The 27,555-nt window shown below is 45.7% G+C and overlaps 1 protein-coding gene across 2 annotated transcripts in view; it reads right to left on the bottom strand.

The window, feature by feature from the left end:
- Nucleotides 1–1,057: 1,057 nt before the first annotated feature.
- The window catches only part of CLUL1 (clusterin like 1), a 68,134-nt gene continuing 41,636 nt past the window's right edge, over nt 1,058–27,555 (bottom strand). For both annotated transcript variants that reach the window (XM_083187547.1, XM_083187548.1), the window contains 5 exons: nt 22,485–22,658; nt 18,360–18,795; nt 9,000–9,119; nt 5,946–6,160; nt 1,058–2,425 (listed from right to left, as the gene is read on the bottom strand). In XM_083187547.1, coding sequence (XP_083043673.1) covers nt 2,249–2,425; nt 5,946–6,160; nt 9,000–9,119; nt 18,360–18,795; nt 22,485–22,658 — 1,122 coding nt within the window. In that variant the 3' untranslated portion in view covers nt 1,058–2,248. The remainder of the gene's footprint in view (nt 2,426–5,945; nt 6,161–8,999; nt 9,120–18,359; nt 18,796–22,484; nt 22,659–27,555) is intronic.

Here is a 27,555-nt window from a genome sequence, read left to right as displayed (position 1 = left end):
GATATACTAACTGGAGACTGAGTACAGTGATGCGACTGCAAGTGAAAGAAAGAATAAGAAAGCTGCTGCTGCTAGGGATGGCCATTGGTGCATCGATGGCGATTCTGCACCCAGCCATCGATCAGTGTTTTACTCAGTCATGTATGTTCTTATTTGTTCAGCTCATTGTTAAAAAAAAAAAGTTTCACAAAAATGGCAATAAATGATTGTAAAACAAATTATGCTTAGCCCTTTTTTCAAAGTGAGCCAAGGACCCGTCTAAAAGATCCCGGCTCGTCTTAGTGACCCGTTTTGCCCATCTCTACTCCAGGGGTATCAGTTCCCTATATTTACAAGAAGTTTTGAACTCCAACATTGAATTATTATTATTATTCCTTGGGGCATCTACTTGCATGCTAGTGAGGGGATTCGGGCAGTGGGGGGGCTAAGTAGCCTAGTGAACAGGTGTGAATCAGGCCCTTAATCTTTTATCTGGATGGAATTAGCTGGAGACAGGAGCATGAAAGAAGCCAGGGGGTATCAAGTACCCAACAATTCATCTTGTGTTGGATGGGGCAAATAAGCACGGTGAGTGGTCTGTGGATGTAGCCATGCCACACCGATACCCTGTTCAGTCCTTTACTTCAGCCAGTGTGGCCAGTCAGTGTAAAAGAATAGACACTGAGCCAGTGCTGGCATTCATGCAGCTCTGCGGACAGAATCAGTATACCGACAGGGAGGAAGGTGCCACATCTGAGCCAGCCCAGCAGAAGTCAGTCGACCTCTGATTACTGTGTGATTACTATGCCCAGGCTACTGCCTACACAGCTGTCAGGGCTTCACGTAGACAAGTAAGGAAAAAAATGGTCTGACAGGGTGGGTTTCTGGTTACTCAGAAACCCCCCACACCTGCGTGCGCTACTGCCTTTGAGGTCAGAAAATCTGTTTGTATTGCCTGTCACCATATATATATATATATATATATATATATATATTCAGAAAGTGAGAGATTTTGTAAGAAATCCCCAGTTTTTTTAAAGCGGCAATCATTTTGCAGTGTAAATGATTGTCGCTTTAAAAAAAAACCTGGAGATTTCTTACCAAATCTCTCACTTTCTGAATCCCTCATCCTATTACATTTCCCCATCGTCTCAAACGTCTCAGTTGTGGCAGCCATTGTGAGTGACCACAGTCTTACTGGAGGTATCAATGGGTTCCGGCTCTGTGCTGATGCTTTAGAACAGTAGTAGCCAACCCTAGCCCTCGAGAGCTACCAACAGTTCACATTTTCCAGACAACCTAGCTGCTGCACAGCTGCACTCATTAATCACTGACACATTTTAAAAAATACACAGATGGAGCTAATTACCTCACTTGTGATTCTGTGAGGAGACCTGCAAAACATGCACTGTTGGTAGCTCTCGAGGACTAGGGTTGGCTACCCCAGCTTTAGAACATGGGTCTTCAACATGCGGCCCTCCAGATGTTGTGAAACTACATGTTCCAACATGCATTGCCCCATTTTTTCCTATAAGAGCATGCCAAAAACCCTCAGGGCATGCTGGGATATGTAGTTCCACAACATCTGGAGGGCCGCAGGTTGAAGACCTGTGCTTTAGAATGTGTGTTGTTGCGGTTATGTGAATGTGTTAGAGAAATCCCAGTGGCTATTCAATTAGTATATTGTCACACACCCTCTCAAGTAGGGAAGCCAATCCCGGGGCATTTTTTTAATCCTGGGATTCGGGATTGAAATATGCTCAATCCCGGGATCCCAGGATTGACTTTCCTAATAGAAAAAGCCCTGGCTGCCCCGCATTTACTTACATGCAGGTGCAGCTGGGTTGCCGGGTGGGTGGGTGGATGGGCGGTCAGCTTCAGGAGCCAGGTTGGGGGACGGGTGGTTCATGATGCTGCTGCTGGCTGGCGCGCTTGCTAGTTGGGCGGGCGAGCGGCGCGGCTTCATAGTGCCGGGCGTGACCTGCCTGTGCAGCGTGACCTCTGAGCTCATCACGCTGAGAGGTCACGCTGCACAGTGCTGCTCTGCTGCCCGGCATTAGACTGCGCAGTCTAATCCCAGCCTTTTGGGGGCCAAATCCCGGGATCCCGCCGATCCCCATCCCGGGATTGACCACCCTACTCGCAAGCAAAAATCCCATTCGCGTCAGCATTAGCGTGTAACTAGAAATCAGGCCCATAGTTACATGGCTCAAATGTCATCACAAAAGTATAATAAATTAAACTTTGTAAATCATTTCACATAATTGGTTTAGCTTCTGTTTTTGTGATGCTCTAATGCTTTATCTGCTATGTATTGTATGAATTCAGTACTATCAATATCAAAACTGGCAGGGACCCTAATAATTACATTTGGAGAGGTAAATATTCTCACTTCTGCAACGATGTCATATAAAGAAGGATTTTCTGTATTTGGACTAAGCGACACCTAAAAGATAAAATAATACAAAGTATCAGTACAGTATCATCAAGATTCTCAAGTACCAAATAATACTGCAGTTAAGGGGGGAAATCAAGCAAGCACAGTGTAATGGGGTCTACACACATAGAGATTTTGCTGAACCTTGCTTGATTGCTCCACTGACCGGTGATCTAACTAGATGTATCGAGCCTGCTAGATCTTAATTACTGGGCGATAGCGACACGCATGGCCGCGCATTGCTATGACCCCTATACACGTAGCGATGTAAGGGCATTTTTTAAGCGATCTAGACAAATTAAATCCGATCGCTTAGAAAATGCCCCTACACATGTAGCAATGTAGGAGCATTTTCTAAGTGATCTAGCCAAATTAAGTCAGATCGCTTAGAAAATGCACAGAAATCACCTTGTGTGTAGGCTTCATAAGGCAATGCATGCAGTGTATTCTTTCCTTGGAAGTAAATAAACCATAAGATAAGCAAATTAAAAGTACAACAGTCTTTATAAGAATTCACAGGTTTTAAGGTTCCTGATATCATAGTCTTCCTAAATCTAAATACAATGCATGTTATCCCCCAATTTTTGGTTATATTCAATATTCACTAGGAACTTGACTGTTTTTATAACTCCTTTGTAATGCAGTTGATACCAAATCTTTGCTCTTTGGTTCTAAGGGGGTTATTCTGATTTAATCGGTCCCCCGCGCGTTCGCATGGGGGACCGATTTTTAGCGTCCTTGATAAAGCTGGCATTTAGTCCAGTGAAACGCGTTGGTTTTCCTCCTGATTCCTGACCACCACCATTGGACCCACCTGCTTACTTCTCTGCTCACTTGGACCCCATAAGAATTGGATGTCTTTGGCCATATCTACCTGGGACAGACAGCGGTACTTGTGTAGTTTCATGGCGCCGTGCTACTTCCGGTTTGTACGATCGGCAAACTATCTAAAATAAAGTAACTTAACTCCATGCCAACGTGGATAGTTCATACCTCCACTATCCATTTTGGCATGGAGTTGATTTTAGATAGCGTGGGCGAGCGAAGCGAGCCACCGAGCCCGCAGCGTGGGCGAGCGAAGCGAGCCCCGCAAGGGGACTCAGACGCACGGCACCATGAAACTACACAAGTACCCAGACAGCTTCCAGGATAACATTGCCATGTGGACTCCATCAAAGATTGGGACTGCTGCTAATGTGGACAGTGCACATAGGATCAGGAAACCCCTGCTGCAATTTTAATGGTGATATTCTAGGTGTACATTGATAATTTTGTTTTATTAAAATAATTTGTTTTTACCTAATTGATTCACCCTCTCTATCATTTAAGCGCTGCTTTATTTTCTTTGTTTATTCTGTACCTTCAGGGGACTGACCATTCCCTATTCAGCAGCTGCTTTTAAGGAAGCAAATTGTGAACTTAGCGCTCTAGTATTTTCAACCAAGTGTTGAGATTACTTTTTTTCCCTTTGGACTACAAGTGGGACCCTGCATGATGGGACTTGTGGTTCTCCAAGTCCCAGCATGTGGGGGGAGGCTTGCTGGGGCTTGCAGTTCTACCACAAAACCCGATACTTTATTTTAACTATGTATTTTAACACTCTAATTGCCATTATCTGGCGCCCACTGCCCAGGGGTGCCGGACACAGCCCTTAGTATCAACCTGGGTCAGGGGTACCTTGGTGGGGGATCTTTATTGAGGGACCCCCAGGGACCCGGCCAGGGCTGCCATGTTTTGGCTGGGGAAACTTGTATATAAGGTTTCCCCTTGCTGTGTGCTGTTGTAGCCCAGCACTGGTTATAAAAATACGGGAAGACCCCTATTTTTTTGTCATCCGTATTTTCGTAACCGAGACCAGTCCAAGAGCCTAGTGCTGATTTTAGAAATACAGGGTGGACCCTATGCATTTTGTCCCCTGTATTTCTGCAACCAAGACAGGCTCAAAGAGCCCGGGGCTGGTTATACTGGTTGGGGCGACCCCACGCCGTTTTTTTTAAACTTATTTATTATATTTATTTTTTACACAGAGGAGCATCGTACAGATCTGACTAATCCGTGCCATGATTCCTGCTCGTCCATATTTGGCTGCAGGGAAACTCGGCAGGAAAAACACAAATTACAGAAAATACGAATCCTGAGAATTCATCAGCTTAGTAAATTTGACAAAATCTCAGGCCATATTTTCGGCCCGATCCTGGTCATACCCATTCATACATAGGATCGGCCAGGATTGGGGATCAGAAAATTTCCCCCTTACATGTGTTGCAATGTTTACCATTTCTTTTTTGGCAGCCATCCTAGTGAGGTACCATGTTGTCGATTCTAAACTAGCATGTATCATTTTTCTTGTATTAGAAGGTAGAGTGGGTATGTAGGAGTCCCACAAAAGAAAAAACTTTTCCACGTATTTGTTTCTATCGACAATAGCTTCTATCCAGTCCATTCTAAATAAGAAGTGGAGTTTTGCTAAAAATATGGCAAATTGTGTGGGGGTATGATCAATCCAACTCTGAAGGATAGTTTTTCTTCCCGCAGCGCTCAAGGCCAGTAAAGTTTTTTGCTTTCTTTCGTCATGCGAAGGTCCGGGTCAAATATGCCCAGAATTGCCCACTCTGGGTTCATAGGGACAAATGTAATTAATTTGGCCTCCGCATAACGTTTTACTAAAAGCCAAAAATAGCGGATTATTGGGCAAGCCCACAGACAGTGGAAATTGTCTGCGTTTTCCATGTGGCATTTTGGGCAAGTATGATCATTAGAAGTTCCTATTTGGTATCTTCTAATAGGGGATAGGTATGAGTTATGGTATATATTAAGAAAAAGTTGTGTGTACATGCTGGCCCTGAGAGTCTGTCGAGAGTAAAGAAGACCCTTTTGCAGTTGTGCTATGTCTAATGAGGGAAAGTGGGTTAGCCAAGTAGACATTCTCCCTTTTATTGTAGAATGATCAATGATTTTTCTTAGATAGGTATAATGTATGGATACAGCTTTAGAGGTTGGAACTGAGTAAGACAACATGGTATCCAGAGTGTTAGTCCAGTCAGCATCTGAAAAATGTTTAAGAACATGTGATACGTAGAACCTAGCCTGTATAAATGCCAACGGGTATAGACTGACCATGGAATATTGAGCTGATAGTTCGGAGAAACGTAAAGGACGCCTCTCCTCTTTTATTATCAGCGACCCTACTGAGGTGATACCTGCCAGTTTCCAAGCAGTGAAGGGGTGAGCAGCCATGCCGTCCAAGAATGCCGGGTTATTTAAGAGGGGTAAATATAGGTAGTGGTATTGGTTTAAACCTGCTGCGTTTCGCAGTATATGCCATATCTTCCTAGTGGTCCATAGGAGGTCATTAAGTTTCAAGTTTTCCGGTATTTCCTGATCATGTTGGTGTAAAAAGCTGATTAGACTGATATTACCTAAAGATCCTTGATCTAATATTGTGTTGATGTAGACAGAGCTGTTATGTAACCAGTCACGTAAATGTCGGAATAGAGCTGCATAGTTATATGTGGTGACGTATGTTTACCATTTCTATATTGAAGATGGTATCTGTTGCAGAAGTCATGTTGGAATGCTGGGCCACCCATCCAAACCTGTCCTTCAGTTGTCTCACTTGCTTAAACGTTTCCTCAATGTGCTGCTGGACAAGTTGTGCGACTTCCTCATATTGATTTGTGGACATTTGTACTAACTTAAAGGCTTCTTCCAACTTCATGAGTAGCTCTATCACATCGGGACAGTCTTGATGCATTTATAGTGAAGCACAGTGAAGAGTGATACAAAAGAAGAATAGATCAATTATACTGTAGGTACAGTACAGTAAATAAAACTTGTAAACAAAATACCTCTACATTTCTTATAAACTGTAAAAAATGATCTCTCATAGACATATTACTACATGAGTCTAAAAACTTATTTTGGGGTGAGCTGCACGGTGCGGTGTACACATTCAATTTATACTATACCGTATATCAGGCATGTCCAAACTATGGCCCTCCAGCTGTTGTGAAACTACAATTCCCATCATGCCTTGCCACAGTTTTGCTATTAGGGAATGCTAAAACTATTGCAAGGCATGCTGGGATGTGTAGTTTTACAACAGCTGGAGGGCCATAGTTTGGACATGCCTGCCGTATATAGTACAAATGTGTACTATATAGTGTTGCCTGCACAGTCTATTTTTGTATTTGATTTCGGGGCCACGCATCAGTATCAATTTCTGTTCAATTTCATTTTGTTTATCGAAGCAAAATCAAATCGAAAAATAGACAAAATCGAACTGTGGCCCTTATTCTGGTTCACTCGCAAAGGCAAATTCCTTCTCCACTGGACAAAACCATGTGCACTTCAGGTGGGGCAGATGTAACTTGTGCAGAGAGAATTAGATTTGGGCGGGGTTTTACTTCAAAATGAGATCTATACTCCAGTGTAGAAATAAAGCAGCCAGTATTTACTCTGCACAGAAACAAAATAACTCACCTGAATCTCTGCACATGTTACATCTACCCCACGTGCCGTGCACATGGCTTTTTCCATTTCAGAAGAAATTTGCCTTTGCAAGTGAACCAGAATAAGGCCCAGTGTGTACACCGCATTAGAGTGTACTAGCTTTTTTGGATTACTTTACATGTATTCTGCGTCCGCTCGCCCGCTTCGGGCTCGGTGGCTCGCTGCGCTCGTCACACTATATAAAATCAACTCCATGCGTAGTTGGATAGTGGGGGTATGAAGTCACCCATGGATGACTATACAATTAAAAATCGTGTCTTTACAATGAAAAATCGCATCGCATGAATTGTATGCCACTATATTGCATGCGATGTGATGCGATACAATACAATGAAAAATACGGGCGCCCAGATATTACACAAGTACCAAATGCCCTTACATTGCTACGTGTGTAGGGGTCATAGCAATGCGCGGCCATGCGTGTTACTATCGCCCGGCAATTAAGATCTAGCATGGTCAATACATCTAGTTAGATCACCGGTCAGGGCCAAGTTATCTTGGGTCTTAGACTTTGTCTCCTTTGGAACTTTTCATGAATAATAACTTTCATTTGATTTTATAACTTGCTATATATTGCTTCAGAAACATACATCAATGTTTTACAACCAAGACTCATATGTTTTACATTAGCTTCTCCTAAGTTCATATAGATTTTTATCAACTGTTCTGTTTTGAAATGAGTAGCAGCTCTCATAGCTCTTATACTTCACTTTAGTATATTACAGATAATCCGGTCCATTAGCATGCATTTTGTCATTTCAGTCAGGGTTCTCTTCTTTTTCAGCGATCGCATTTTGCTTTGAAGCCTAGAGAGCCGGCATTCGATTTTCTATGCAGCGTTGCCTTAAAAAATTCTGCTAAATTTAAGGGGATTTCACTGAAACTTATTAATTGTCATTGATGGTCCTGTAACATCCAATACTTTATCTTTATTCTTCAATAGATAAGTGACATATCTTAAATAGTCATCCAGAATGGTACCAATTTTCTGTTGCCTCCCTTATGGGTAAATTCCTAGGTATGTATAGTATAATGCAGCATATGTATATGTATCAGCAATGTATCATTAGAGTCCACGTTCTGAAAGCTGATGCATAGAGGACCGCTGTGGGCCAGTCTCCCCTGCAATCTACCTGCTGACAAATAAGAAATGTTGGTACTTGTGTATTTTGGCGGCTCCCCCTATGTCCGTCGTACGACGAACAGATCGCATCGCATGCCATGCACCCGATGGCATACGATGCGATGCGACGCGATTTTGACCCCCTATACGACCAAAAATCGTATAAGCACCCTAAAGGGTGCTTTTGAGCACCCAAATGGGTGCTTACAATGGTAAATGCACCCCCACGCCACCCCCCCACTATAAACGTGAACCCGAAGCGTGGCGAGCGTAGCGAGCCCACGAGGGGCGGCGGTACGCGTCCTACGACCTTTTCATACCCCCACTATCCACGTCGGCGTGGAGTTGAGAATAGAATAGTGTGGCGAGCGCAGCGAGCCACCGAGCCCGAAGCGTGGCGAGCGGACGCGGATACCTTCACAGGTAAACGCGTCCCTTCGCGGGCTTCACAGGTGTCCGCGTCCCCTCGCGGGGCTCGCTGCGCTCGCCACGTTTCGGGCTCGGTGGCTCGCTGCGCTCGCCACACTATTCTATTCTCAACTCCACGCCGACGTGGATAGTGGTGGTATGAAAAAGGTCGTAGGACGCGTACCGCCGCCCCTCGCGGGCTCGCTGCGCTCGCCACGCTTCGAGTTCATGTTTATAGTGGGGGGGTGGCGTGGGGGTGCATTTAACATTGTAAGCACTCATTTGGGTGCTTAACATTGTATAAGCACCCATTAGGGTGCTTATACAATGTTTAATCGCATCGCATCTTATGGCATTGTATGCCATGTACAATGGCATACAATTTCAAAATTGTATGCCATCGTGCACTATCGTACGATATCGCGTCGCATCGCATACCATCGTATGCGTTATGGTATGCGATGCGATGGGCGCCGCCAAAATACACAAGTACCGAAATGTTCACAATGTCTCAAATATAAACACTATGACTGAACGTACCTTTCATGACAGGTTCATAGCATAGCTGGCATCTCTCCTGAAATAGCAGGCATTCTGAAGCATTGCGGAGGTCACTGCACATCATGTTGCTGGGTTCTGACTTGAGCAGAGCTGGAGAGGCTGTAACACACATTTGCATAGTCAGCCAATCAGTGTTTACTTACTTCTTGTATGTGCTTTCTTATACCCGTTTTACATCACACCACAGACCCAGGTTATTGCCGGGTAGGGGACGTATGCCATTGATGGCAAAAGTGCAACTGGACATTGGTAGTGGACTGTGGGCCAATCAACACAAGTGGGCGGGGCTTCACGGTTGTTGGGGGGGGGCGGAGCTTTATATTTTCTAAGGTCTAAGAAGATTGAGTCAAATACATAGTTACATAGTAGGTAAGGCTGAAAAAAGACTTGCGTCCATCTAGTTCAACCTGGTATAGATATCCATTGCTGATTTGGTAGGTTCTGGTATTTTACAGACAAATTGTATTTCTTATTTGTACCCATGGATGTTTTTCTCCAGTAAATGTTTGTCCAACTTTGCCTTGAACGCATTTAATGAGCCAGCCGTTACCACCTCTCTGGGAAGAGAGTTCCAGAGTTTGACTGTTCTGACCGTAAAGAAATTCTTTCTACTAGCTGAATGAAATCTTTTTTCTTCTAATCTATACTCATGCCCTCGTGTCCTAGATTCCTTTCTAGTAGAAAAGAGAGTGTGTGACAGTTCCTTATATTGGCCCTTGATATACTTGTACATGTTGAGCATGTCCCCCCTTAAACGTCTCTTTTCTAATGTAAATAGTCCCAAATTGCTTAATCTCTCCCCGTAGCTTAAATTCTCCATTCCCCTTATAAGCTTTGTTGCTCGCCTTTGGACTTTTTCTAATTCTATGATGTCCTTTTTAGTGTGGGTCCCAGAACTGTACTCCGTACTCTAGGTGAGGTCTCACCAATGCTTTATATAGTGGCATAATTACCCTCGAGTCCCTAGTTTCCATTCCCCTCTTAATACATGCCAGAATTTTGTTGGCCTTTTTTGTAGCTACATTACAATGGGCACTACATCCCACTGTAGTTTGCTGTCTATTTGGACTCCTAGATCCTTTTCAAGTATGGAATTACCCAGTTCCTCTCCGCTAAGGTTGTAACTTGCTCACTGGTTGTGTCTTCCAAGGTGCATAACCTTACATTTATCTACATTGAACCTCATCTTCCATTTTTTTGCCCACTCATCTAGAATTGCAAGATCATTTTGAAGCATGGTGACATCTTCTGATGATTTGATGACTTTGCTTAGTTTTGTATCGTCCGCAAAGATGGATACATTGCTGAGTAGCTGTCACGATCCGAGCTCTCAGACAGACTTTCTTACCGGCTAAGTGCCTCCGCAGGTTCAGCTTGCGGTCCAGACGTCACCCCTGCCGGCGTCCTGTCTGCCGTGCGCCATCACCGCTGCCATCCTCCAGTCTGCTCAGCGCTGCTGAGTCCGCGGCTGCGCGGCGCACCGCTCTCCTTGTCCCCAGTGTCAGTACCCAGTGCACGGCAATCCACCTGTCCGCCGCCATTGCTCCCAGTATCCAGCATGGTGTGCACAAACATACTTTCCCGCCATAGCCTGACATGGGGGCTGCCATGTTTTCCCAGTCACATGTCATTCCCGTCCAATCCTGTGTGATCTGATCTCCCAGTCATACCTGCCCGGCCAATCCTGGCCACCCAGTGGGTATAAGTATGCTGGGAGCTCTCAGATCAATGCTAGTGCTTCAGTTGTCTCCTGTATATGGTCAGCTGTCCTTGTCTCCGTGCAAGTGTCTTTCTCTGCTGGTGTTGTCTTCCATGCTGCAGTGTATTCCAGGTTATTCCATCTCCTGTTGAAATCCAGGTTATTCCATCACCTGTGAGCCTGCCTCGTCAGCCCAGCGATCCAGCCTAGCTCCAGGACTCTGGTCCTCCGATGCTCCAGCATCATCCGCCTCCGATGTTCCACCATCGATAGTCCGATACTCCGGACCCACAGTCAAGCTTCCGTCCGTCATTCCGGACCCACAGTCAAGCTCCTATCTTCCGTCCGTCATTCCGGACCCACAGTCTCCATATCCGATATCCATCCGATGTTCCACCATCGATTCCACATTCCATCATACCTGTAAAGTATTGCAATCTGCATGAACTGTCATTACTCCTGCATACTTTACTGCCTGTACCGTTACAACCTTCTGCATAATAAACTTGGTTGTACTTTTACCTCTGACTGCTTATTGGCTCTGGGTGCACTGTCGCGCAGTTCATGCGCAGGGGTCCTCTCCAACCTCCCCGGTTCAGGTACCGGTCCAGGTCCCCACCAGAGGTCTCAGTCTTGTCGACTGAGTCCCCTGTTGTGACAGTAAGCACTAGCCAAATGGATCCAGCCGCAAACCAAGCTTCTCCACCCAGCCCTGTACAGCAACTGGCTGTTCGCTTGGATCAGCAAGAGGCTGCGCAGAGCCAAGTGATTCATTGCCTGCAAGATCTGTCTTCCCGGCTGGATAAGTTACAGACCACTCTCAGTGGCCCTGAGCCTGTCAGAGAATTTCCAAGTCCCGTTCATCCTCCTGTAATGGCTGCTGCACCTCGCCTTCATCTGTCTGTCCCCACCAAGTATGATGGGAACCCCAAGACCTGTCGAGGCTTTCTCAATCAGTGTGAGATTCATTTCGAGCTGCAACCCAGTAACTTCCCTACTAAAAGGGTCAAGATTGCCTACATCATCGACCTCCTGTGTGGAGTGGCACTAGAGTGGGCGTCTCCCTTATGGGAAAGATCTGATGCCATCCTGTCCAATTACAAGGACTTCGTGTCAACATTCCGGCGTATCTTCGATGAGCCTGGGCGATCAGCATCTGCCTCCACTGAACTCCTCCGTCTCAGACAGGGATCCCGCTCCGTCGGGCAATATCTGGTCCAGTTCCAGATTCTGGCGTCTGAACTCTCCTGGTGTGATGGGGCCTTATACGCAGCTTTCTGGCATGGCCTATCCGATCGTATCAAGGATGAACTCGCTACAAGAGACTTACCCTCAGGTCTAAGTGACCTTATTTCATTGTGTGTTAAAGTAGATCTACGCTTCCGAGAAAGGGCTATAGAACGTCACAAGAGCGCTCCAGTTAAAGTGCCAACTCCTCCGCCTTCTTTACCCACTGCTCCTGCGGTCCACTCCAAAGAAGAACCAATGGAGATAAACCGTTTCCGCTTGTCTCCAGGAGAACGTCGACGTCGACGGTTGGCACAGCTCTGCCTGTATTGTGCCGATCCTGCACATCAAATTTCTGCATGCCCAAAGCGTCAGGAAAACTCCTCCTCCTAGCCCGTCAAGGAGAGGGTAGGCTAGGAGTAATTAAGTCCTCTCCATCAGCAACCGATTGTGTCCTTCCAGTTTCCCTACAAGTTGGTCAGCATTTCAAGACTGTCTCCGCGCTTCTTGATTCCGGTGCCGCTGGCAACTTTGTTACTGCAGAACTGGTCCGCAAGTGGGGGTTGCCCACTGAAAGTCTTTCCAAGACTGTCTTCCTTACTGCTGTGGATGGCAGTAGGATTCCTGATGCGACAGTCTCCCGCAGAACTTTGCCACTTACAGTAAAAGTGGGAGTCCTGCACACTGAACTTTTGTCCTTCCTGGTTTTACCCCGAGCCACTCATGCTCTGGTTCTGGGTTTACCCTGGCTCCGTCTTCACAATCCTCGTCTTGATTGGAAGACATCTGAAATCCTTTCCTGGGATCCTTCCTGCTCCGGTACCTGTCTCCAAAAGGTACTCCCAGCTCGTCATTCTTCAGCCGATGCAGCAGACCTTCCGCCTCTTCCCTACCAAGAGTACTCAGATGTATTCAGCAAGTCTGGCGCTGATGTCCTACCTCCTCACAGACCGTGGGATTGCCCTATTGAACTTATCCCAGGCAAAGAACCACCCAGAGGTAGAACCTATCCCCTCTCTCTTCCAGAGACTCAAGCCATGACCAGTTACATCAAGGAAAATCTGGCAAAGGGATTCATCCGTCCTTCGACTTCTCCTGCTGGTGCAGGATTCTTCTTCGTCAAAAAGAAGGATGGAGGCCTACGTCCCTGCATTGATTATCGCGGCCTCAATGACATTACAGTAAAGAACCGATATCCGTTGCCTCTCATCACCGAGCTGTTTGACCGTGTCAGCGGTGCAACCATCTTTACAAAACTCGATCTGAGAGGTGCATACAATCTCATCCGCATACGAGAGGGCGACGAGTGGAAGACGGCGTTTAATACCAGAGACGGCCACTATGAGTACCTCGTCATGCCCTTTGGGCTCAGCAATGCCCCAGCCGTGTTCCAGCACTATGTCAATGAGATCTTTCGGGACATTCTGTACAGTCATGTAGTTGTATATCTCGATGACATTTTAATCTACGCCAATAACATCACAGAACATCGTTATTGGGTCAAAGAGGTTCTGTCCCGGCTGCGAGCTAATCACCTCTACTGTAAACTGGAGAAGTGTGTCTTCGAGGTGAAGTCTATACCCTTCCTAGGGTACATCGTCTCCGGTTCCGGTCTTCAAATGGATCCAGGAAAACTGCAGGCCATCCAGGATTGGCCAATTCCCTCTTCGCTGAAAGGTATTCAACGTTTCCTGGGTTTTGCCAATTATTACAGAAAATTCATTCGTAACTTCTCTTCTATTGTGGCTCCCATCACTGCCTTGACTAAAAAGGGGTCTAATCCAGCGAAGTGGCCGGCAGAAGCCATCGAAGCCTTCCATCTGTTGAAACAGAGGTTCACTTCCGCTCCTGTTTTAAGACAACCTGATACCACCTTGCCCTTCATTCTCGAGGTTGATGCCTCCTCCGTGGGTGTTGGGGCAGTCCTCTCGCAGAAAGCGCCCAATGGTCGTCTTCATCCCTGTGGGTTCTACTCCCGTAAGTTCCTGCCTGCAGAGCGTAACTATGCCATCGGTGACCAAGAGCTTCTCGCCATCAAGTTGGCATTAGAAGAGTGGAGATATCTTCTAGAGGGCGCTGTTCATGAGATCACAATTATCACAGACCACAAGAATCTTCTGTATCTCAAGTCTGCTCAATGTTTAAATCCCCGTCAAGCCAGATGGACACTTTTCTTTTCTAGGTTCCGTTTCAAGCTGTCGTTCTGTCCAGGGACACAAAACCGAAAAGCTGATGCCCTTTCCCGCTCATGGGAGCAAGAAAGTGAGTCAAAGTCCACACATCAACATTTTATTATTGATCCAGTGGCCTTCTCCGCAACGAGAGTTTCAAATCTCACGCCCCCTACAGGGAAAAGATATGTAAAGCCAGCTCTAAGAAAGAAGTTGCTCTGTTGGGCGCATGCTTCAAAATTCGCTGGCCATGCAGGCATTCAGAAAACTTACGAGTTTATCACCAGGTCTTACTGGTGGCCGTCCCTCAAACAGGATGTACAGGACTTTGTTTCCTCTTGTGCTAAATGTGCTCAGCACAAGACCAGTCGTCAGTCTCCTCCTGGGCAATTGATGCCACTGTCAGTGCCACATCGTCCTTGGACGCATATTTCTATGGACTTTGTAACTGATCTTCCAGAGTCTGACAAGTTCACCACCATCTGGGTGATTGTTGATCGGTTCACCAAGATGGCTCACTTCGTTCCCCTCACCGGTCTTCCGTCAGCTTCCAAGCTGTCCCAGCTCTTCATCAAAGAGATATTCAAGCTTCATGGACTGCCTCTCGAAATCATCTCCGATAGAGGAGTCCAATTCGTAGCCAAATTCTGGCGAAGCCTGTGCTCCCTGCTTCAAATCAAGCTAAAGTTTTCCACAGCCTACCACCCTCAAACCAATGGCCAAACGGAGAGGGTGAATCAGGACCTTGAAGCATTTCTCCGCACTTATGTCTCTTCTTCCCAAGATGACTGGGCTCAACTCCTTCCATGGGCAGAGTTCTGCCATAATAACCAATATCATTCTTCATCTAATGTCACTCCATTCCTTGCCAATTATGGGTTTCATCCTCGAGTTCCTGACTTCACTCTGCAACCTGTGTCCTCTGTTCCAGCGGTCGACACGACCATCCGGCAATTCGTCAAATCCTGGAAGCTCATTCGTTCTTCACTTCTGAAGGCTTCAAGCAGGTACAAAAAATTTGCCGACAGGAAACGCAGAGCTGTGCCAGCCCTCCGTCCAGGAGATCGTGTCTGGTTGTCAACTAAGAACCTTCGATTGAGAGTGCCATCGATGAAGTTCGCTCCCCGATATATTGGTCCTTTCCCAGTTGAGCGAGTCGTCAATCCAGTAGCTTATAAGCTCAAGTTGCCGCCCTATTTGAAAGTGCCAGCTACATTCCACATTTCGCTGCTCAAGCCGCTGGTCTTGAATCGCTTTCATTCCAAACTCCCCAAGGCTCCTAAGGTTTGCACCCAGCGTGGAACAGAATATGAGGTCAGTAAGATCTTGGACTCTCGCATCCGATATGGTCGTCTGCAATATCTGATCGATTGGAAGGGCTACGGCCCCGAAGAGCGATCATGGACCAATGCCATCGATGTCTATGCTCCCAGACTCATCCGGGCGTTCCACTCCAAGTTTCCCCGCAAGCCTAAAAGGTGTCCTGGGGCCACCCTTAAAGGGGGGGGTGCTGTCACGATCCGAGCTCTCAGACAGACTTTCTTACCGGCTAAGTGCCTCCGCAGGTTCAGCTTGCGGTCCAGACGTCACCCCTGCCGGCGTCCTGTCTGCCGTGCGCCATCACCGCTGCCATCCTCCAGTCTGCTCAGCGCTGCTGAGTCCGCGGCTGCGCGGCGCACCGCTCTCCTTGTCCCCAGTGTCAGTACCCAGTGCACGGCAATCCACCTGTCCGCCGCCATTGCTCCCAGTATCCAGCATGGTGTGCACAAACATACTTTCCCGCCATAGCCTGACATGGGGGCTGCCATGTTTTCCCAGTCACATGTCATTCCCGTCCAATCCTGTGTGATCTGATCTCCCAGTCATACCTGCCCGGCCAATCCTGGCCACCCAGTGGGTATAAGTATGCTGGGAGCTCTCAGATCAATGCTAGTGCTTTAGTTGTCTCCTGTATATGGTCAGCTGTCCTTGTCTCCGTGCAAGTGTCTTTCTCTGCTGGTGTTGTCTTCCATGCTGCAGTGTATTCCAGGTTATTCCATCTCCTGTTGAAATCCAGGTTATTCCATCACCTGTGAGCCTGCCTCGTCAGCCCAGCGATCCAGCCTAGCTCCAGGACTCTGGTCCTCCGATGCTCCAGCATCATCCGCCTCCGATGTTCCACCATCGATAGTCCGATACTCCGGACCCACAGTCAAGCTTCCGTCCGTCATTCCGGACCCACAGTCAAGCTCCTATCTTCCGTCCGTCATTCCGGACCCACAGTCTCCATATCCGATATCCATCCGATGTTCCACCATCGATTCCACATTCCATCATACCTGTAAAGTATTGCAATCTGCATGAACTGTCATTACTCCTGCATACTTTACTGCCTGTACCGTTACAACCTTCTGCATAATAAACCTGGTTGTACTTTTACCTCTGACTGCTTATTGGCTCTGGGTGCACTGTCGCGCAGTTCATGCGCAGGGGTCCTCTCCAACCTCCCCGGTTCAGGTACCGGTCCAGGTCCCCACCAGAGGTCTCAGTCTTGTCGACTGAGTCCCCTGGTGTGACAGTAACCCTATCCCAATATCGTTAATAAAAATGTTAAACAAAATGGGCCCCAAAACCGAACCCTGGGGCACTCCACTTAGTACCGGTATCATATCTGATACGGCACCATTCACAACCACTCTTTGTTCTCTATTACATAGCCAATTCCCTACCCATCTGCAAATATTTTCACCCAATCCTAGGTTCTCCATTTTATTAATCAATCTCTTGTGTGGGACAGTATCAAATGCTTTAGCGAAATCTAGGAAAATCACATCTACAGCATTTCCATTATCAAGGTTTTTGCTAACCTCTTCATAGAACCCTAGTAGATTAGTTTGGCATGAACGATTTTTGCACGAACCCATGTTGGTTAGTACTGAGTAGACAGTGATGATCTAAATATTCCTGGATACCATCCCTTAAAAATCCTTCAAATAGTTTACCCACAATTGATGTTAAACTAACGGGTCTGTAATTAGCGGGATCTTCCTTTTTTCCTTTTTTGAATATTGGCACTACCTCTGCTATTCTCCAATGCATTCGATAGAACAACTATTGAGATGACGTGTAACCATATTTGATTTAAAATGTATTCAAATATTGACTATTAAACGTATGCACTTTATGGTTCTGATCAAGTAATAGATATGGTTGCATTGTTTTTCACATTTGATAATGCTGCTGACTTACAGAAGCCACATGCACTTTACACACACTTCTTATACTGTAAGGGCCAAATTTACTAAGATCGAATGGGTACAAATGGTCGAAATTGTACCCATTTGAGTAAATTATTGGATGACTAGAAAAAATGCATCTGATTCAAATTTTACCATTGGATTTTTTAGAAATTCTAAAAAATATGAATGCATACACCAACAATAGAATATGGCCGTAAGGCCCCATTCATTTCAATGTTATCAACAAATTTACTAATGAATCGTACTGGTGAATATGAATACGAATCACTAGTAAATACGAATGGCAAACAGACCACCTTTTCCATTCGTATTTAAGGGAAGCCTGCATTGATCAGTCAGATCAGTGTAAAAAATAAATAAATAATTTAAAAAAACGGCATGGGCCCCACCCCACAGCTATAACCAACCACGGGCTACTGGTTTTAGAAATTCAGGGTCCAAAAAAAGTTGCGGTTCCCTCTAATTTATAAAATCAGCATGATCCCCAAAATATGGGTGACAAAATGAATAGGGGTACCCCCAGGGGCGGATTGGCCCACCGGGAAACCGGGACATTTCCCGGTGGGCCGGCCCAAAACTAATTAAAAGGGGCCGGCCGCTCTCAACCCTGGGCTGACCGGGCCGCGGGCAGCGGCCGCAGCACTTTGCCCATATCAAAAATGGCCACGGGAGGGCTGCTGCGCATGCGCGTGCAGCACCTCCCAGCGCCCGTTCTTCCCCCTCTGCCCGGCAGCTGAAGAGCAGCATCAGCAGGTGAGCCGCCCAGCCGCCACCCCACTCGCACCCGGGCATGCCGCCACCCCCCGGCGCATACCGTGTCTGTAAAAATAGAAATAAAACTTTTGTGTTTTGTTGTTGAACTACAAGTCCCTGCAAGCCTGCCCCACATGCAGAAAACAAACCGCAACGCAACTTCTCACAACTACTCTGCACTCTTTATGTGTTACTTTCATAGATATCTTTTGAACATATTATGTTATACAGTTCAATAAGACAATCTTACCTTCCATTGGTACAAAAGAACCTTCAGAACCATTGCAGAACTTGTTATACATCATGGCGAAGACATTGCTTAGAACTTCCAAAATAGTTTGTCCAAATTCAAGTAAACTTTGAAAAAATCCTGATAAATCCCAGTGTTCAAAATCAGCTGAAATGATGACAGATTTTCTGTCAGGTGCAATAGTGGTGGTATTCATATCTAGATAATCGACATCTGGCAGGAAAGTATCCTGGAATGACTCGTCAAACTGGTGCCGGAAGTTTTTGAAAAACATAATGCTTTGATTAAACAGAGCGTTGACATCATGCATCAGTTGACTAAAAGCGCTCTCTGGTTGGCTGATCTGGGCAGCCATATAATGTTCACCCATCATTTTTTCTTCAACATTGTTGGAATGGCGGCTCAGTGATGGCAATGTTTTAATTGATTCTTGAGCCTATTTACAGAGATCAAATCATTAAAGATGCAAACAAATATTTGTAAAATATAGGAATAGTAAATCAACAGTCTTATGCTGTGTATACACGGTGAGATTTGACATTAGATTTTGACTATATAATCAAAATCGCATGCAGATCGCACAGGTTTTTTTACTTTGTGATTCCGATGCGCGAAACCCAGATAGATAGGGCAGCAATGACTATATAGTGCAAATCTAATGCAGATTGTATGAATTGTATGTAAAAAGTAGTAAAGATTGCATAGCACTGGAATCAAGGGAATCTCACCGTGTGTACACACCATTACACCAGCACAGTCAATTCATGGAATTCGTTAATTCTTAAAATATACACTACATTGAATATGTAAATATTTGCATATAAACACGCAGGCAATTAATTATTAGGAAACATAAAAAGGAGAGAGATAAAGTAACAACCAATTAGCTTCCGCCACGTTTCAGGCTATTTGAAAAATGACCGGAGCTGCTTGGTTTGTACTTTTTCTCTTTCCAAGTTTTGATAAATCTCCACCCAAGAACCTTTACTAATTTTAGGCTACAAATGACCCAGTAATGCATAGAATATAGAGCCCGATTCAGCCCTGATTGCATGGCTGTTAATTTTCTGAGCCCAGCAATGGGGTATATGCATAGGCGTGCGCAGCCCATTTTCTTAGGGGGTGCACCATTGGAGGGGCGTGTCCATCACCACCTCTGGGTGTGTCCATCACCACCTCGGGGTGTGTCCATCACCGCCTCTGGGTGGGTCTATCACCGCCTACTGGGCATCAATGCAAACCGAATAGGTGACTTATTTATGTATAAATATGTCTGGTTAACTTCAGAATTAACAATTTCCCCTCACACACATTAGAAAAAGGGGCAGTGCACATCGAAGGCCCGCTGCAAAAATTTACACTGTAATGCCCATTATACATAATGCCACACACTGTAACACCCATTACGCATAATGCCACACACCATAATGCCCATCAAACATAATGGCGTACAGTAATGCCCATTACACATAATGCCACACACCATAATGCCCATTAAACATAATGCCTTCAAGACAGCAGAAATTTTTGGAGGGGCTGCCACTGTCAGAATCTGCTGAGGCCGCTTCAAGGGGGTGTGGGTGTGTTGGGCATTAGGGGGTGCCTGAGCACACCGGCATCCCCCTGCACATGCCTGTGGGTAAATGCTGCCCTGCCAGAGTAAAATCCCACTCCACGCAAGCTTATGAATTGCTTAGCAGGACTTGAGAGAATATCGCAGGCTTTTGAATAGCTATAAATCCATTCACAGGCCGCTCACCATCGAATGATTTTTCCAGTATGTGCAGCCTTTGCATAGCCCGGGACTTACTCGGTGGCTGTAATGGAAAGAGGCTGATCGAGGCCGTAGCTGATGTGACACTACTATCCCTCAAAGGCCTGGGCTTGCCCCAGTGGTGCAAGTGGAAAAAAATGTCTTAGTGGTGCTGTGCCGCGTGCCAAAAAATGGGCATGGTCAGGGGTGTGGTCATATCACACAAGGGGGAGTCGCTACATAACAAAAGGGGCATAACCAAATTTACAGCTCCTTAAGGTACGTACACACGGATAGATTTGGCAAAAGATCTGGGCGTTCCCGACCCATTGAAACGACCAATTGCTCGAATCCGTGTGTATGAACGATATATTGGACGATGCGCATACCCACCGGTCATTGGTAGAGGTCGATGATCTTTCCTGCATGCAGAAAGATCATAGATCAATCGTTAGCAATGTGTTCCAATCGTTTCTTGTGTATGCACGATGAACAATTTGGTAAGCTAATTGACTGGCTCCCTCTCCCTCCACCATCGTTAAAGATCAATTGTTCATATGTAATCGTTTGTACAATCGTTCATCATTTGACACCAGATTGTTTGTACAGCAGTTAAGAGGAAATTGTTAACTAGATTGAAACGTTGGCCAAATCTATCCGTTTGTACTCACCTTTAGCCTGTTAATTTAACCTCACCTAAATGTTGAGTTGTATATATACAATCATCTACTGTACATCAGGGCTGGGCAATTGCGGCCCTCCAGATGTTGAGGAACTACACATCCCAGCATGCCTTGCATCAGTGTCAGCATGGCCACATAGCAAAACTAATGCAAAGCATCCTGGGATGTGTAGTTCTTCAACATCTGGAGGGCCGCAATTGCCCAGCCCTGATCTACATGTACTTTTATTACAAATCTAAAACACAGGTAGGAAGTATTGCAGGGTCGGTCCACTTACAATTACTCAAATGTTTAGATTTGCAAAGGAAATTAGATGATGTGTATGTTCAATAACAGGCTACATAAAACAATATATATAGGGTACAATGGCCCCCACAAAGGAGGAGATGGACAACCAGAGAACCATAGAAACATAGAATTTGACGGCACATAAGAACCACTATGCCCATCTAATCTACCCCTTTTTTTAAACACCTCCGGGTCCTACTGGGGAGGGAGGGCATGAAGTCAGCCAGCCTGGTACCGGTGCCCATGTCACCACCATCAGAGTGCTGAAGGTGAGGAGGGTACAGCCCCATGTGCAACAGGGACCATCTCCTGTCTGTCCTCCATTACCTGTGTAACGTGTCCCGAGTACCGACTCCTGATGGAGGCTGACGTCCTCTGTTACCGGCTGCACTGTGTGTGTCCTGCCAGAAGTTGACCTGACACTGAGCGTCACCATGGCACGCACATTAGGGACGTCATGACGTCACAACGCGATCCGGCACATGCGCAGTGATCGCTCTTCAGGTGATGTGTTATGGCAGTACGGGGTACTGGCACAATATATTTTAGTGGTACGCCATACCACCCCGTAACGCCACACTTGCACCCCTGATTTTCGTGTGCAGTCTATCGATAATCGCCTGGCCTGCGAATTTGCAGCCGTCCAATCAGTTGTGAATTAAGTATGTACAGTAGCTATACCAGACAGTATTTTAGGAGACAAACAGAAAAGTGAGGGAAGAAAATGTTGGATTAAAGTGGAAGTCAGGATTATAATAGCCATACCTATATTTCACATCTCGGAACTGGCCCATCATTACGGATATATGATAGCATCAACATGAGGGCATGCTTAGACCCTCCTTAGCCATCTCTACTCCAAAACGCATGTTCATCTCCCTACTTTCCCACCCTGGGACCAACATTTCCATGAAGAATTACAGGACAGAGACCTTGCGCTAGTACTGTCCCAGCTAATTTGGGACAATTGCAAGATGCGGATTTTCTGAAAACCACTTCTGGAAGGATACCCACTTATAGCACCAAGTTGGGTTATGAGTACACTACAATATACTGTACCTACTGTATGAAGTTCATAGATGCTCAGCTACAATTAACTTATTTTATCTAATAAAGCTAATTCTTACAGTATGACAAGTAACGATGAAGAAAACAAAGCCAACATGTCCGCCTAACTCATCTTTATAGCATTATTTAGACATTTTTGATGTGCTTTGATGATGGGAAAATAATTTTAGATTTTGTATATATTTCTTATAACCAGCAGCACATTCTACTATTTCCTGACTGTACATACAGTATTCTATATGCGTATGTATAGAAATACCAAGGGAGCTCAGTATGGCCGCAAAATGAACAAATTCCTAAAATAACAAGATTGTAAAAATATTCTGCTCTTACCTTAATAAGAAAAGTCTGTAAACCCTGCTGGGAACAGCTGTTTGTGTAAAATGTAATGCAGGACCATTCAAGGCAAGTTTTACATATACCCCAGCTATTTTTCAGCAATTGTTTGCATTGTGTTTCTGCTTCGCTCAGCTTTTCATTGATGTCCTCAAACAGCCTTACAGTCTCCTGTTAATAATACTTTCCAATTAGTACAAGCACAAAGAATCACATATAGGTATACATATCAAAATGTTATTCTTGTTACAGATAACGGGGGACATTTACTAAGATCGAATGGGTACTAATGCACATATTTGTATCCATTCGATGTCAAAAACGAGTGTAAATTATTGTTTTGCTACTTTATGGAAAAATCCGTCCATGTTCTTTTGATGGTGTATTCATTCGTAAAACTAAAAACGGTTGGAATAACCATTCGTAAAAACAGCAATTTCGTATGGATTCTACTGTTAGTAGAATCCATACGAAATTGCTGTTAAGTAGAATCCATACAAAATTGCTGTTTTTACGAATGGTTATTCCAACCGTTTTTAGTTTTACGAATGAATACACCATCAAAAGAACATGGATGGATTTTTCCATACACTTTAATAGGTAAGCCAAATTTACTAATAATTCTTATTTTTAAATATGTACGTATTTAGGTCGTAACCAGTGAAATTTGTTAAAAAATCAGAATTTCAAATACGCCATGATTCTGATGCGATGTTGAAGATTTTCACATGTAAAACTATTCTCCTATCAGTCCACAGCTACTCCCAAGATCAAAAGTGTGGCTTATAAAATGCCATTAAGCACACACACACACACACACACACACACACACACACACACACACACACACACACACACACACACAGTGTTCTGCATTTTCCAAACATGGCTACTTATGTACTGATTGAGTTGGTTCCAGTTGGGGCTGTGGGATACCTGATGGTCCGTCAGCAGTGCAGAAGAAGATGCCAGTCTCAGGAAACTGAACATGGTCAGTAGGTTGTGCAGCTACCTCATCTGAACCTGCATGCATTGCCTGATGATGAGGTCATACAGATGTTCCGGCTCAGCCGTTCTAACATTCTCCGCTTGTATGACCTCATCAGCCTGGAGCTAGACCCTGAGACAGGACGCTCACACGCTGTCTCAGGCTTGCATAACCTTCTGCCTTTGTTGTACTTTCTGGCTTCCGGCCTGTTTTCAACATATCACTGGCAGAGACATTGGCACCTCACAGCCCACTATCCCCTGGTACCTTAACCAAGTACTGGCTGCATTAGAGCCACATGCTGCTGTCTCTATCTTTTTTCCTAGCCAGGATTCACAGTGGCATGATGGTAGCATTCTATCGCACAGCTGGTATACCTAATGTCCGTGGTGCAATAGATTGCACACTCACAAACAATGACTAAGGACTGGAAATAAGACAAACTTTTACAAGTAGAAAACAAACACTAAGCATAGGACACCGCACACAACACAGAAACTCACCCAAACACCACCAAACAACCTTCTGCACCTCACTCCTCTCCTCTCCTCTCCTCTCCATGCCCAACTAAACCCACAAGGAGCAGGGGTGCATTGGAGGCTATATATGGATGTGAGATGTCACTCCCATGTTTGGGAATTTTACCCACATCTCAAATGAGAAAACAACATGTAAATACATTGGACGTATTTTACAATAAATGCATACGTATGCATACATATTTTTTGCCTCAAAATACATACGCTAACGACGATATGAATACTAATATGGATATAAAAATACAAACCCATACGCATGATTATGACATCAGAAAATACAAATGGTGCCACTTCGGGAGCTTAGAAAATTTGGATTTTGCAACCGAAAAACAAAATTCGAATGATGCCAGGCAATGTCATTCGTACGCAAATACAAATGACATCGACTCAAAATTGTCTTCTTAGTAAATTTCCCCCAAACAAGTATATGGTTAATAGATTATATTGTATATTCCACAGGTTTTGATTGTTTATTTATTGAAGTATGAAGTTTAAAAGAGATTACTGTACCTAGAGATAGGAGAATTTGTGCTGACATTTTATAATAATCGAGTTTTGCTGCAGAACTGGCTTATTCACAGTTATTTGTAATGAGGAGCAAGGTGAATATTTGGCCAAACAAATTTGACCATTTCCTCCAAAGTATAAGTCCATTCATATTCTATTCCTTAAGAACCCAAGTTTTATTTTTGGATTGATGGCTCACCCCTTTACCTTTTGGGAAACCCAGGGGTTAAGAGTGCCTCTCTGGTAATGTCTATCTGTGGAGAGATTTTCTTGTATTGCTTCTCAGCAAGTCCAAAATTTAGCTCACTCCATCATCACATTTTGTCAACACTCAGTTGAGAAAACCCTCTGGGTAAATTGTTGTTGCATTCCCGTGCTGGAAAAAGGTAGTTTAATACATAAAAGTTGCCGCAATGCGCCCCCCCTCAGCTGCCGATGCCCCGGCCTGATCCCCTTGCTGTCCTGGCTTCCGCCGCTGGTCCTCTGCACGGGGCCAGTGCATGCACAGTAATTTCATACATGCTGCGCAAGCGCTGGCTCCATGGGCTGCCTTTGCAGCAGCCTTCAGAGGCTTAATACAGGTCCCGGGTATGGCGCATGCGCAGTATCGTCTGTGGTACTGCGCAGAACCCGATTTGTGGGCTGCCACGCATTTGCGCAGAGAGAGGCATCCCAGATGGAGGGAACACCTCCCAATGGGACTGCCTTGAGTGACTGGCAGGTCGGACTTCCAAGTCACTGCCAGTCACAGTGAAGCCAGAGCAGTCTCACAGATTGCATCTGGCTTCACTTTAGGCAGAGACAGTGGCAGATTTTACCTGGGGGGGCTGCAGCCCTGCAGCCCATAGGTAAAACCACCACTGGTTGCAACACTTCTTGATATAGTGCCCATACCAAGAAATTGGCCCAAATGAGATGCATTTGACATGTCATCCGACCCTGTTGCAGGTTCAATCTGTCAGATCAGACCCATCAGTGGCACATCGCGGGTGCTTTTTAGCACCCACAATGTGTTGATCCAATCTTTAGGTGTATGCCAGTGGTGAAGCACTGGTGGAACACACCTATATGAAAGGGGCTGACAGTGTGGGGTCTGGGCTGCTTATAGTGCAGCATCGTGGCAGGGCAGGCAGTCTGCAGTGTCCAGAAAGCACTGAGTGTAAAATATGAAAAGTAGCCATTTTTAATAGAATTTCGAATGCCTCTTTCATATTGCAAATGCCAGGTCACCCCCGGGGTATGGACCCAGTTCTGGCCAGGGAGCAACCCGGACTTTGCGATAAATCATGCCCTGTCAGCACTTGCATATCAGGTAGGGGGCAGGGTGGAGTAGTGATGCATCATGTGGATGAGGAGGAGGATGCTGCTGCCTCCTCCACAGCAGTGAACGGGATCCGGATTCATCGACCCGGGGTTCCCATTCAGACTGCCCAGCAACCTGGTTCCGGCCAGCGTAAAACTCTGCTTTTACCCCGGGTCGAGTTGCTGGACTCGGGGTGTTGAAAATTGCCTTTTCACACCGCACGCTCACCCGGGTGGTCCACTCAGGATATTTGTGCAGTGGGAAAGGGGTATAAGTTATATATTAACAAATTGAAATTAATTACTACTTCTCAACTCTAGTCCTAAGAGAACCTTAGAAGTACATGTTTCAATAATCTCCTCCCAGGTCAGCTCAATTATAGATGGACGCTTCATCCATTCTGTTTTAACTCTAGGTTCAACATATCCCTAGTGTGAGTGTAATTACAAACAGTTCTCTGTTTCATGCTAAAATAATTATCCTGCAAATCATTTTTTAGAAGTAGTGACACAATTTATGCACTTTTCCAAGATCATTATCATTCAAGAAAAAGTGTTTTATTTTCCATAAGCTGTTTGTGTGATGAAACTGCCTCTCTGCTGTGGTGTGTGGTGTGTGGGGGGGGGGGGGGGCATTCATCGGGGCGGTGGGCAGCACTTACCCGCTGGCTAGGCAGCATGTGTACTCTGCCTAACCAGCGGGTCTAATTTCGACCCAAAGAGTTATGGCCCAGCAGCTTAGCATATGCGATCTCTAGCAATGCCAATGCAGGCGGAGGTGCTTACCATCTTCTACATGTATTTATAATTGCTGGGATGTGATCACAGTTCGGGATGAACATTGCGACCATCAGTGACTGCAGTCTGACCATCTTCAGGCTTGCAGTCTCAGTAGGACCAGGTAGAACTCCATTGCAGACGTAGTGCTTAGCCTTGCCATGTCCGAGAAAGGGGGTGACACTCTTCACTTTTCCCAAATGCTGCCCAACTCGGCCCCATTTTCCCAAACACCAGATGCTTTTGCCCCCTTTCCCTCCCCACAAATGCCTCTGCTTGTCAGTCATAGGCAGAGGTGTTTGCAATACAGAGATGCTATTGCAGGGCCAATCCTGCACATGTGCAGAATGGGTCCTGCGTGTGCGCAATTTCCAGATTATTAGGGAACTGCCGTTTAGGTTGCTTATGAGATCCCACCTGAATGAGGGCCTATGTCCCCATCTCTGAAGCCAGCAGTGCAGCACTCCTGACAATAAATTCCATATGCTGGCAGCTCTGTATATGCTGATACCTGGTCCGATTCAGACTTGCTCGCTAGGCTGCGTATACTCGGAGCCTAGCAAGCAGGTTAACGCCGCCCCGGTGAAGGCACGCCCCCAACCCCCTGCCAGTCAGATCCCCTTCCTACGGTGCAAGCGGATGTGTATGCACAGAGAAGAAAGCATTCAATGTTTGCTCACCATCAAATGACTATTCTGTTCACAGCAGAAAGTAGCCCAGGACTTTTCTGCTGCACGGTTATCTCTGAATTGGGGCATCATGTCCCATCATTCATCCGCCCCGGGCAAACCGGGAATGCTGCCTTCCTCGCGGCCAGCTGCTTTCCCTGGGGCCCACCCAGCGTTTCTATGGGCACGCCCACCATTCTTGTGGGCACGCCCATGAAACACTGGGCGTCCTCCCCAGAACACCCCCTGGCTGCCAATCAAAATGCGAATGCCCGAGTGAGTGACAA

Source organism: Crinia signifera, chromosome 5 (genome assembly GCF_055691185.1).
Source record: "Crinia signifera chromosome 5, ASM5569118v1, whole genome shotgun sequence".
Classification (NCBI taxonomy): domain Eukaryota; kingdom Metazoa; phylum Chordata; class Amphibia; order Anura; family Myobatrachidae; genus Crinia; species Crinia signifera.
This window is presented reverse-complemented; position numbering and strand designations above follow the sequence as displayed.